The following is a 13741-nucleotide window of genomic DNA, read 5'->3' on the forward strand; positions in this document are numbered from 1 at the left end:
TACTACAATCTTCAACATATATTGAAAAGGAAGGAACATTAATTCTGCTGGCACAAGTACTGTTTCACACTCCTTCTCAAGTCAGAAAAAAACAAAGCTGAAGTCCTCACAAAATTTTGGCATTATTCTTCCGAATAGCTCTCAGTAATCCAACAATTACTACAGGGAGCAGAATGAGGGTGGAAGGGATGCGTGGGAAAGGGAATGTTCTCTAAAGCGAAGGAACATCCTCCTGGTGTTTCCCTGGCTCCGGCTGCCATCTAGTGTTGTGCCGGGAACGGCGAGGGGCGCGGCTCTGCGGCTTTGTGCATCTTCCCCGAGACCGCCCTCCGCCTGCGTCCACGGGCAGGATAAGCAGCACGGAACCACCTCTCCCGGCGCAGCAGCAGAGGGAGATGTAACGCAGAAAGCTGAGGAAGAGCTCCTATGAAATGATTTCTCAAGTATTTGCGGTACAACCACTTCTAAATAAAGTGATTCACATGGTTGTAAACGTAGTCTCTGCTGAGATAAGGAGTGACATAAAACGTAAACCTTAATCTTCCACTGCATGAAAAGGGGAGGGTGGCTTACAATTACAATGCTGTGGCACAGCCATTGCTATTGTATTTTCTTCCTCTTTTCCTTCCACTTTAATGGGAGTACAGAAAGCCCAATTCCCAACTAAAGCAACTTTTGTATAGAGAGAATCGCCTCAGCGTAAAAGTCTTCACTGGGATTGTGCAAACCAAGAGTAAGTACGCTACGGCGTATGCAGGCAATGTACCAGCCATCAAAAGAGCCCATAAGCTTCTGGAACAGGATGTACACTCATCATTTTTTTTAGCATCTTAATAGCTTGAATTGTGCTAGAAATTTAGTTCTGCTTTGCTTTGGAAGAGAGCATTCCATTCTTTTATCCATTCTCCTCAAACAGGCAGCAGTTCGTAGCTCTTTCATACAGTGCCATAATGTGCTCTCGGCTGAGCGCAGCTCTCCAGTTTGTTTGCTCCAAATGCTGCACAGGGCTTTGAAGTGTGTCAGATTTTCTTTGCCCTGTTGTTTTAGCAGGCAGACAGTAGCTGGTGGCCACACAGGACATTTCAGAAGCTCCCACTGAGCTTTAAGAAGCTGCAGATCTTTGTGTGAAGATGGTGCAAACTGGAGCATGATGTGACAGACTGCATTCACTGTTGCTCTTGGTGCTGGACAAGCAGCAATCCAGAGGTCCTGAAATGGATTTTTCTGTCCAAGAGATCTGGCTGACACTCCTGAGGTGTCACATCATTGACATCCTTGTGATGCCTGGAGTTTGTGCAAATAAAAGCAGCCATGCCAGCTGCCGTAGATCCAAAACCAGTGTGCTGTTTGAGAGTTGCCCGCCAGCACTGTAGGATCAGACTGGTGAAGGAAGTAATTACCTTCCTCACAGGTAATGAATAGAATTGAATCAGCAGCTGGCTTTGAGAGGATGGGAAGAATCAGGAAAAGAAAGAGGTGGTCCTTATGTAAAATGCTTCATTACCATGGCCACAAAATGACATTTTATATCTAGAACGCCTAGTTCCCATGGTCATTAGACGAAGCAAAAGCAAACCACAGCTTTAGGTCACAGATAGGAGGGATGGTCCATATTCCATAAGGGGAGGGGGGGCAGAGGAGGGATTTTCTGCAGGGTATTGAAGAGGGCAGGACAAGAGCCTGAAGCCTTTTGTGACTACGGCACTATTTCATGCTGGGAAGAGCTCTGCAGGATTGCATACACTGGAATACTCTGCTTTGCAGCTAGAGCAAAGGCCATCACAGGAAACAATGACAAATTATCAGCAAATGAATAAATGGAGAGGACCAGTGATGGATGATTGCCAGGACAGTAGATGAAGGCTCCAGCATACACAGCAGTGCTAGAAGTCACTATTACCTATTTTGCAGCACTATTTGTCTTAGTGTCAGGCTAAAAATCAGTCCCTTACTCTGAAGATCTTTGTTAAGATGAGCAGTAGGCTCTATAGTAACTCTAGTGACAATGTTTAACATTTAAATTCTCAAAGTAAAGGCAAAGGGACTGGTCAAATTTGCTTATATAGTCCTTTAATTTCCAGTAGTAGTTTAAAAAATTTTTTTTTCACTTGCTCCAGCTGCTGACTCTGCCCCCTTTATCTCCTTGCACCTGTAAATTTTGAGTGTTCTTCACTCAGAGCCGAGGTTCAAACCACAGTGGAATTTTCCAGCTGAAGTCCTGCATTATTCACTGAAAAGCTATGCAATGAAGTTTCCTGTATATTTGATCCTTCATGAGGAACATTCATGACCTTAATTTGACAGTTTGTCTGTTCAATCTGTGGTAACTGCCCTTAATATCCAATTGTCTCATTGCCCAGCAAGAGCTATCTTGTAAATACATAATTTTATCTTAAAATTATTTTTAAAAAATCCAAGAAGATTAATTCTGCCACTCCATCTTTCAAAGCAACAAAACCACATCTCTTACAGTCTTGAACATTTAGATACTACCTCATATATAAACTCTCAAAAGCATTTTGAATACACAGCAATCTTGACTTCCCTGTTTTACTACAAAAACTTGTCAAAATTGCAGGCTAGATCAGAAACAAAATGTCTTTGAACTTAATAATTACATTTCAGTGTCCTTTCACATGACAAAAGAAGTGGGCACATATTAAAGAGGTATCTCAGAAGATACTGCATAGCAAAATGGCTAGTTTCCAACACAAATAGAGTGAAGAGGGCAAAGATAAGAATCATAGCAAGCTTTTCCTCAGATAACATTATTGGGAAACCTAACAATGAGAAAGCCACCTGCTTCAACCAGCTGACAGACCTCAAACACAAATGACTGGCAAGATAACCCATAAAGTTTGAGTCTAAAGTTTGAGGTTGGAGATGATTCATGAACCATGATCTCATTGGACTAAGTTGAAATATTTGCCCCAAAACCCAACTGCAGGTGCACACATAATCCCAGAGCTAAAGGCACAACACTTTATGATCTGTGCACATCAGAAGCCAAGAAGCAGCAGTGTTCAACTCCAACAGTTTGAGGCCCACAGATCCAGCTTGATGGGTAGAACACTGGACCTGATGAATGCTAAGAAAGGAAGCACAACTAAAGCCACTGATGTTAAAGTGTATTTATTTCTAACATGTTCTCCCATCTCAAGTACTTCTTAGACATACCGCCATTTCACAAATAAAGTTATGCAGATTTTGTTATACAAAAGCCACAGAAATGGTACAGAAGACATTTCAAAAATAACCATGATCCCACACATATTGTTTACAGCAATAAAGTTACAGTGAAATGCTCAAAAGGTTTACATCCTTGTCAATAGGAATTTAAAAAGTAAAGTAATTTTAAGTCTGGCTTTTTGGAAAGACCTTTAAATAGGAGTCTGACCTTGTTAACATTAATCATCTGGCATTAGATACATGTTAAAATTAAATGTTTCTGAAAAATCTGTAAAAATCAACTGATAAAAAAACCTGACATTTATAATATGCAATCTCATGAAACTTCAATATACCATTTTTCAAAGTAAAAATAGTGGGACAGCAGTACAAAAAGTCAGGTTTTCCAAAGCACTGCTGTGTCTTAACTAAACAACCAGTGAGACAACTTTCTTTTCAACACAAAAAAAAAAAAAAAAAACAGTCTAAAAACCATTCTGACAACTTTTTTTAAAGTGCATTAAGTATCTGAACAGTGCACTGATGCTTTTAACCATCTTAAATACAAAAATGTAGAGAACTAGTATAATTTTCAAACTTTGCAACAACTGACACCAAGAATTAAATCACTACCCTTTAGGTTCAGGTATATATCTTCCTCTGTGTACATTCTGTAAAAAACAATGGAAACCTGGTCCAGGCTGGTCATTGCTTTTGTAGCTTACGAAAAATTAGAAAATTATGTAAAAAATATGGACAATGGGCTTATTTTTTTGCCAGCTCAAGTACTGAAAACTCTCCTGGATTTAATGATTCCTCAGACTTTGAAACACAACTCATCCATGAAGAAACCAAATCAAAATTAACAAAATTAAAATCATACTGCATCTTAATTTCAAGTAAGTACATTTAGTGAAAGGTGTGCTCAGAACTTAATTCTGGAAGATGGACATACTTACTGGCACAATAACTATTACTTTCAAAACTGTAATGGATTTGCAAGTGTACTGGCCACATACAAGGCTAAAGAAGAGATTATGTCCCTCTACCATTGGAAAGGCAGAATGACGACTACAAAACCAATGATACATAAGTAATAAAGGCTTGAAATCGTAGCCAAAACTACAAGCAACCAACAAGTTTAGAAATGTGCCAACCACCTCTGCAAAAACTGCAGTGAGGTAAGGAAATGGATACACTGGAGACCAGACAGAGAAAGACTGGATAAAAAGTAATGCCTTCATCTTTTTGGGTTTGGGGTCAGATGTGATGATGTGGTGTTAGGACAGTGGGTTTTGTTTTTGTCACTTACAGAACTAGAGATCGTTATTTATCTATACATCAAAGAGTCTCTTGCTATGTGTTCCAGTATAGTATAAAACTTGAAAATACTAGTTGCATATATTTACTTATTTTTCTAGATTTTTATCTAATTGTGATGTTAAATAAAATACTCAACAGTTAAAGCTTACTTAGAATGTTGTTCAATCTCAAAGCTCTACTTAGCAGCCACACCAGTACTGAAAGACTACCATCTATTCAAGGTAGAACAACCACCATGTGGGAAAATGAGACAACGTTAGATAAGGACATTTACGGTGCAGCTTTGGTGTTCAGTTGGTTGCATCATCTCTTTTCAGAGGAATTACTTGAAGTGCTTTGGCTATTCTCTCTCCGATAGCTCGACTACTTGCTGCAATTATTCTTCGAGACATCAAATCAAATGGTCCACCTAGAAAGCAATGCAAACAAAGAAACCATTTTATATATGAAGAAAATTAAAGGTTGGTGTGAAAATAAGCACTGAAAAAATTGAGTGTAAATTATACATTATTATTTAGGACCAAATTTTTCCTCTGGACACAAATGCGTTTAACACAACAGGTATCTCGTATGAGCTGCATTTCAATTCTCTTAAATGTATGTTTACTGTCTTTTTCCACTTTTCCAGGAGTGCAGCCAAAGGAGTAAAGGTTGCCTTCTTGCTTAAGAACGTACAATTAACCTGTTCTTCATCTGTTAACAGTTTGGGAACTACTAAGTAGTGGGAGCTTGGAAAGAGGACTGAAAAGAACTTGCCTTCTCATTTCAGCTACATTTTGCTCCCTATTAGCCATTTAAAAGGACAAGAGAATATCATGCAGGCCCATGTATTTACCTGTTACATCCAGGAGTACTCCGCCGGCTTCAGTAATAATGATTCCAGCTCCGGCCATATCCCAGCAGTGAATCCCCATTTCGTAATAGGCATCAGCTCCACCCGTTGCCACAAGGCACATGTTCACAGCCGCTGTACCAACAGCTCTAATCCTAAAGGAGATACAAGATGTCGTTTTAACTGAGAAGAGTTTGCAAAAAAGTTACACTGTCTACAACAGAAAATACAGAGAACACAGAAATGTCATGATGGAAGTGAACTGAACTGGAGCGAGCAGGATGAAGTGCTGCAGTGAAACATAAAAAATGAAAATGAAGTGTTACTTGGAGAGTTTTTCAAAATACAGCAAATTTCTAAAAATTACATTTACAAATTCTGTTAATAAATTTTTGTTTAAACACATCTTAAATGATTTCTTAAACTAAAACATATTATGTAAAATAATTTCCCATAAAGCAGTAACAGTCTATTCCCTTTGAATATCAGAATTCAAGAAGAGTGTATACTTTTCAGTGCTGGAAACTTTTTTTTTTTTCAGTTTCTCTGGTGATGCTCAGTAAACATCTCTGACTTGCCAAACCCTCTAACAGTAATCATAAAAAATAAATTACACAGCATAAATTTCGACAGGATAACTTCACCAAACCCTCGTGTCACAAATTCGTTTCTTTTGGAAACGTCAGTGTACTTAGGCATTTTATTTGTAAACAACAGTTTGAGACTGGAGTTGATTTAAGTTGCTTCTTGCAATAGTTTGGCTGCTATCAGTTACAATTTAATGTACAGTTTACTGTTAATTGAAATAATTGCAGTTTTTTTTACAAGTCACACTTACTTGCTATGTTGAACTCACTACACATCTAAAATGTGTTTCCTACTTACCTCTTAGCATAAATTCTTTAACAACATCAGAAGACTTTCTGAAGTAGGAAAAAACCTACATGTTTTTGCAGGACACTTTGTAGTCCTGCAAGCCCAAACATGCTTTACTTCTCAACACTGATTGTTAGCATTCTTTCCTGCACGTCTCAGCTTGAAAAAGTTAAATACAGTTTCTCTGTGGAAGCTACTAGACAGAAACATTTAAATCATATTTCATATTTAAGGTGTCAAATATAATGCAACCAAAGCTTTCTAAAAATTATTGTATTTACAATATTAATCACTGTCAGTATATATAAATATTTATAAAAATAGGAAGCATCTTACCCATGAATAGGAATACTGAGAAGTCTTTCCATATTAGAAAGAATTATTTTTATAGCCTCTGGATCACGATTTGACCCCAATTCTGTCACTAAAAGGGATTTTGTAATGTCTGGAAAAGAAACAAAACCTCACTCTTCCAACAGCACAACTTAAATAGTCATAGTAACTAGCAGAGTTTACTTCACTGCTTTCTTACAAGATCAAAGTGTGAGTATCTTAATAAAACAGTACATATATCAAGCATATAAAAATCTGTTATTTTTTGGAAAAGTGCAGGAAAAAAAATACAATTAAAGAAGCATGATCTGCTCCAACTGTGCATATACATTAACTGATGCCAGTACTAAACAGAATTCTATTGCTATAAAAATTAAAACAGTCTTCAGATACTTGAAGATGTCATTTGAAGCATGGATTTTATTTGATGTAGGGTTATAAGCATAGAAGAGTAGTACTGACTTAAACCAACAGGTCACACCTGGGAGAAGCTGAATTGTTTGGCAGATTTGTTTCACTCTAAAGAAAAATCTCAAACAGATTGCAGACATACTGGGCATTAAAGACAAAGAAACAAACTCACAAAACCACAATACATGGGAAATAAAATCTTCAATTGTCGAGTACAGATTTTGCACATACTACATCATATGCATCAAAGAGAACATAAAAGGTGTTTCTTAAAACTAAACAGCCCATGGCCAAAGAAAGTCTTGCAAAACAAGAGCAAGAGCTCTTGTTATGAGCTAAGAAATACCAATATACCCAGGTCCCAAATTTCTCCTGTCCCACTTGCAATCTGGTAACTACCAGAAAGAAACTACTCAGATTACCTTCTTGGCCTGACACTTGCAGTTTCTGACCATTGCAAAATGCACCTTTTCCTTTTCTGGCAGTATACATCTTGTCTTCTACACAACTATACACAATTCCAAACTCTATCTGCAAGAAAAAGGAAAAATACCTTGTGGGGTTTTCCCCTTTATTCCTATTTCCTGTGAAATAGGAAATTACAGAACTTAGTTGTAACTAGAAGCAAGCAATTAATTTGAATTTGATTATATATTAAGTAATAAAAAGTATACCTTTTTGTTTACAACAAAGCCAATTGAAACTGCCACAAATGGAAACCTACAAAACAAAACATTTCACTAATTTATAGTCGATACTAAATTTCTTTTATTACCATGCTTACTCTTAATAAAGACAGTGTTCAGTTAAATGCAATGTATATTTCAAAAACCAATTTGGACTATACAGAACCAAGTTTTCTGCAGTTTGCACAATTTAGCTGACAACAGAGCCAACAACATGGATTTCTCATTTGAAACACAAACTTTTCTACCCACTGGGGCTGCCATTCCTGTTCCAGCTGTTCCTAGCCTAGGGACTATTTTTTTACAGCCATAGAATGCAAACAAGCCTCTATGCTACTAACCTTTCTCAGAAGGAACAAGCTGGCCAAAATGGTCTCATAGAAAGAACCAAATTACCTCTCCCACCACCGTCCCTTTCTCCACCAAAGCCATGAAAAAGACAGATATTGAAGAATGCAGGAAGAGTGAAGACAGTGGGACTAAGAATGAGATGCAGTCCACCGTGTCTTACAAAGTTCAAAACAATCAACCAATTAATTAATTAATTTTTACTTTTTTTTTTCAATTCCTAGACATTTGCTTTTATTCCTTCTGCAAAAATACCAACTTTTAAACCTGTAGATTCAGCAGAATGGGTTCTTTTCCTGTAACTTTCTGAACATGTTATTCAGCAGGATTCAGAAGGTGTTTGAAAGCCATTGTGCGCAGAGCAGCAGTCATTTCAAAACTGAAATCAAGCAGACTCAGGAAAGCTCACTGGGGCCAAAATCTATCACATTTAAAAAGATGTAATTAATAGGCTATCAGCATTACTCTGCAAGTTCCCTCCTCATCTCGGTGTGACATACCATTGGTAACTACTGGTGATATCCTGCTTTCTTCCATAGTTGGGGCTCCTAGATCTCAATGGATTTGAAATTTCTTAGAAATCGGCACCTGCAGCTTTATTCCCTCTCTGAAGTTGCTACAATTTCTTATTCTGAATCCTGTTCCTGTTGAAATCTACCCATCTATCTTTGAAATCCATGCCAAAGGCTGCTGACCGCTGCTATATAATACAGGCCTCGTATGGAACAAGTGATGTAGGCAACAGAGCAAGACTATTACAATACTCTCAGGAATAGTAAAATGCTTGCAAAGACTACCCAACGGCTCTCAATAAGCAGCAATCTGTAACTATTAACAAGCTTACAGTAACTATTTAAAAATAGTTTTAAAATTTAAAACTACCTTATTTTCATGGAACTGGAGAAAGAAAAAGGGTAATCAGTTGAGGCTGCTAATATAAAAAAATGAAAGGTGACCTGTGTACGAAGTTGGTAGTTCCATCGATGGGGTCTATAATCCACGTGGGGTTATCTGTCAGAATGCTGCCCTCTCCAGCTGCAACAGATTCTTCTCCAATAAAGCTACAGTAGAAACACATTTAAAGACAGAAAATGTTCAAAATGTCTGAATTACAACATTGTCCTTGACACTGAAATTCTTAAAAGTGAGATGAAGCTTTGAGTACCACCAGTGATCATATGCAAAAAGCTGAGAAATACAGTATTTATCCAGAAAGCACCAACAATATCTGACCAAGCTTGCATGAATATTTATGATGTCAAGGATAAGTACAATATGCGGGGAAAACAATTTTATGCTTCGACATAGAAATAATACCAGAATTTAGCACTCACAATGTACTAGAATAATACCAAAATTTAGCATTCAGAACACTGACATTTTCATAACTTTTTTTCAGTACAGTATTATCAAATTTTGTTCAAAATACCCCTAGCTATTTACACCTTTCAGCTTATTTGTGCTATACAACATTATTTTGTAGCTGGTGTTTTCAGTGAAGAACGCTTCTGTGGTCTTATGTACCTGGTTAGAACACTGCAGCAACTGTTAAATTTGAAGACTGATTTCAACCCAAATATGACAGGAAGTTGTTAATCTCAAAACTTTAGTTTTAAAAGCATGACAAAATGGTAACAGTAAAGGGATGAAATTCAAACCCGAGCTCCTGAAGAAGATGGGTGAGTGCATGCTCAGCCACAGTACTAAACCCCAGGACACAGAACACATAGTGCCACAGCACCCCAAATTCTACAAGTTTTGCTGCTCAGGAAAGCGTTTTAAGACTGCAAAATTATTAGAATGAGTCTAAGTGGGAGGAATTCTCTTTGACGCCTTTTGCACGTTGTCACAATTTATCACACATTACTCAACCTATGAAAAGTTTGCAGCAAACACATGCTTTCCTCCAAAAACACATAAAATAACTGCTGTGAGGAAACAGATGAGGTCTCTTTAATATCGACTGGGAGTTTAATGATTAACTACAGAAGTTAAGATGACTAATCAGAGAGAAACAGCATGTTTCCAAAAAGCAGCAGACCTTCAGAAAAATGAGTCTGAATATAGGTGGATGAGTAATTCACTAAGAAGTTCAGCATCATTATGTCTAATGTGACACTGGTTACCTAAAAAGAAGCTTGAAATATTCTGAAACGCTTATCAATGTCAAAGAAACTGTTATTTCAAGGTCATTCCACAAGTCTGTATGCTTATACTAATTTGGTTACTGAACTTTTGCACCACCTCAGCTGTTCCAGTTCTGTATAGATTTCTTACATTTCACATACACAGCTACAATAACAAAATCTCCAAGAAAAGGAAAGAAAAAAATAGCAAACTGACTTTAAGGAAACTGTATTAAACTTGAGCCATTATGTCAAAATGCTAAAGACAGACCCATGTTAGCAAAATACATACAGGTTACCCTTCAAGAACACATTTCTCAGGGTGTGGGGGACAGGGGTATAGAGAGGGACAGAAGAAGGGGAAAAAAGGCGAAGAGCAATTAAGTAAACCAGTACTTTGTATCTCAGTCTTTCTGTTATGCAGAAGAAGATGACCCTGTCTTCTTTTAAGGATGTTTTATGTTGTAAAACTGTATGAGATTTGCCAAAGGCACGCTCACTTCCACAGGACCCATCCAAGACAGATAGCAAAGGCACACTAGTTTCAAAAGCAGACATGAAATTTGGCTTCCAGGTCTCCTGGGGCCACCTTTGACTTTCCAACACACAATCAGGAAGTTTATTACAGTTGGCTCAACTGGAAGTGACTTTCAGCCTAAGTTTTGTCTCATGCCAGTAGACCTGGGGAAACATTGTTTTCTTGCTACAGCCCTGGGCAAAACTTCAACCCACTACTACTCTAAAATACTTCATTTATTGAAGGTAATGCTACAACTTGCCAGCATGCCAGTTGCAATAAAACTTTACCAAGCAAAATCATAAACTTTCCATTTTTCTTCTGTCAAAAGCATACAACAAGCCATACCTGTGAGAAGGATACTTTTCTTTTATCAAAGAAATAATGAAGTTTTCTACTTTTTGATCAGTTTCTGTCACTAGATCTACAGGTGAACTTTTAGTCATAACAGATATTTCTTCTTTGAGTGCTCCACGGATTATCTGTTGAAACAAAAACAAATAGAAAAAAAAATCTTTCACTGTTAAACAACATGGAAAATATTAGTTTTCAAAAAAACTTAAGCATAATTTTTACAGTCATTTTCTGTACTGCACACACAAAACGCAGTGACATAACCTGGATTTACCTGCAGGAGCTGGGACTTGCATCTCTAGTCCCTACTCAGTACCAAGTCTTACATGGCTTTAAATCTAAGTACAAAACAAAGATGACGAAGATCTCCAGGTAGATGAAACTGGAGTCCATTTTGTAAGGACAAGTTTCAGATTTACAAATTTAAATACCAGAGTTGAATAAAACACCTAACACTGAGCTCAAGTCAGCTATTTTTGCCAAACCCTGCATTTATTATCTTAAAACAATCAGTATCAGCTTAAGCAAGAACCTATGCCTCACAGCCCACAGAATTATTTCATTATAACTCAGAAAGATTTTCTGAGGGAAGACTTTAATGAGGTCACTGCAGAGACAATGTTCCACAGACTTTGCAGCTCCAGGGGACAGAATTATTACATGTGCCATCTTGTCTGCCTGCCACAGCCTTCAAACGCACTGAGAAGAACCAAAACATTTGGTAACCACTTGTGCTGGAGGCTTTGCCAAGATGTACAAACTTTTTCTTGTTCTAAGCCATGTTAAATCTCATATGGCAAAATATCACCACTGTGAGGGATGGCTCTTATCTACAGAAGCAAAGCGGTCTTCATTAAGAGAAACAAACACAGATTGGTTTGGGTTGGAAAGAGCTTAAAAGACCTTAAAAGCTGGCTCCAGCTCTCCTGCCATGGGCAGGGACACCTTTCACTAGACCAGGCTTAGAGCTCCATCCAACCTGGCCTTGGACGCTTCCAAGGATAGAGAGAACACAATATGGTATTGAGCGCCATCAACAAGGCTCTGTACAAAGCTGACTGAGGTGTTCACAAGAAAAGACTGTCACCAGCTTTCAGGTGGTAAAATAATGCCACAGACAGGAGTCGTTTAAGGGTGAAAATCGAGATGCTCTTTGTTTACCACAAATCTGAATTTTATTGTTAAATCAAACTCAAGGAACAGAAGATACTCCTTAGTCTTTAATCGGACTCCAAGCCAAGGAAAAGCGCAAAGTTGTTTTCTTAAGTTAACTGAGTTCCAAACATAAAAGACACTCTAATCTTGCACTTGAACATCACAAACTATTCTGCCCATTTAGGTTTTTGACAAAATACTCTCCAAAAGAAATTCCACCATCAACCTCCTTCAAAAGCTATATACATATTAGACTCAATAAACCACCTTATTATTTATAAAGAGCTTATACATACCTCCCCAGCTTTCCTTGCTAAATCAACTGCATAATCCATACATTCTTGCCAGGGATCTGCCATCTTTCCCGAGATAAAGAGCCTAGCAAAAGGAAAGATTAATACCAAAAATTATTACGGCTGGTTTTCTTCCCTTTTTTTTTTTTTTCACAAATTCGAAGTTTTTTTCCTTCACCTGGTTTAAGGACTGTTCAAACGACGAAACGGGCTGAGCGCAGGCCCCGCCCCGCCCCGCCCCGGCTGCAGGACGCGTCCCGAGCGCTGCCGGACGCGCGGCCCCTCACGGCGCCCGAAATGGCGGCAGCGGCGCGCGCCGCACTCACCGCCGCCGCCGCTCCCGCCCAGGCGCAGGCGCCGCGCGCGAGGCCCCGGGCCCGCCTCCTCCTCCGCCGCCGCCGCCGCTCGGTGGCGCCCGCGCCTGCGTGTGAGGGAGCCCGGGGCCGGGCCAGGCCGCCTCCGCGCCGGCGCTGTCGGAGTTTACAGGGGAAGTGTTGAAATTAGACTTTGATGTCGACTTATTGTTGATAATTAGACGTGGCAGCGCGGAGATACCGCAAATGCTCTCCCGTGGAGCACGCGTTGAGGTTTATAATAGAATTGAAAGGAGCTTTAAAGATCATAAGCGGCCCCTCTGCCGTGGCCAGGGACACCTTCCACTAGAGCAGGTTGTCAGAGCCCCATCCAACCGGGCCTTGTTCCCTTCCCGGGGTGGGGCATCCACATCATCTTTGGGAAGCCTGTGTCAGTGCCTCAGAACCCTCAGGGAGGGCGAGTGCACAGAGTTCAGCGGTTTTTGAAAGCAATCGGCAGTGCAGCTGATGCATCTTCAATATTAATTAAAATCATATAGATGAAAAAACTTTCCAAGCCTGACTGATACCAGTTTCTTTCCTTTTTTTTTTTTTTTTTCCTGTGGTCTTTTGAGCCCATTTTCTGTCATCGGGTAAAGGAAAAACACTGAGGGCTTGTTTTGCCCTCACAAATTGCAGCTGATGTGATGTGTCCTATGCAAAATGGTGATATGGCTAAACAGGTCAAGGGTTGCAATTTGCTTTATGCTTAAAATAATCATAAAATGCCCACCACACCAAAAGAAGCAGTCTTACCCCATTGCCCCTGTGCCAACCCAAAGCACAGCTAGGCCAAAGGGGGTTAGTTTTGTCCCTTCCACATCACTGAAAAAGTTTCCACTCTCACTGAATCTGTTGTGTAGGCCGAGTCACTGTGCAATTCCACATTTCCTCCTTCCCATCTCATAAACAAGAATAAGCCTGCTTTTTAAAGTATTCACAGTCATTAAAGAACTACAGAGATGG

General features: G+C 39.1%; 1 protein-coding gene across 1 annotated transcript; it reads right to left on the reverse strand.

Annotated features, from left to right (window-relative positions):
• Window positions 1-3116: 3116 nt before the first annotated feature.
• IMPA1 (inositol monophosphatase 1) lies at window positions 3117-12750 on the reverse strand. The gene is made up of 9 exons (XM_038129371.1): window positions 12601-12750; window positions 12426-12507; window positions 10969-11102; window positions 8934-9038; window positions 7618-7663; window positions 7366-7474; window positions 6536-6644; window positions 5327-5478; window positions 3117-4900 (listed from the first exon to the last, which is right to left on the reverse strand). Exons 2-9 carry the CDS (start codon window positions 12486-12488, stop codon window positions 4782-4784), a joined length of 837 nt encoding a protein of 278 aa, XP_037985299.1. The 5' UTR covers window positions 12489-12507; window positions 12601-12750; the 3' UTR covers window positions 3117-4781.
• Window positions 12751-13741: the final 991 nt, after the last annotated feature.

The sequence above is a fragment of the Motacilla alba genome, chromosome 2 (genome assembly GCF_015832195.1).
Source record: "Motacilla alba alba isolate MOTALB_02 chromosome 2, Motacilla_alba_V1.0_pri, whole genome shotgun sequence".
Classification (NCBI taxonomy): domain Eukaryota; kingdom Metazoa; phylum Chordata; class Aves; order Passeriformes; family Motacillidae; genus Motacilla; species Motacilla alba.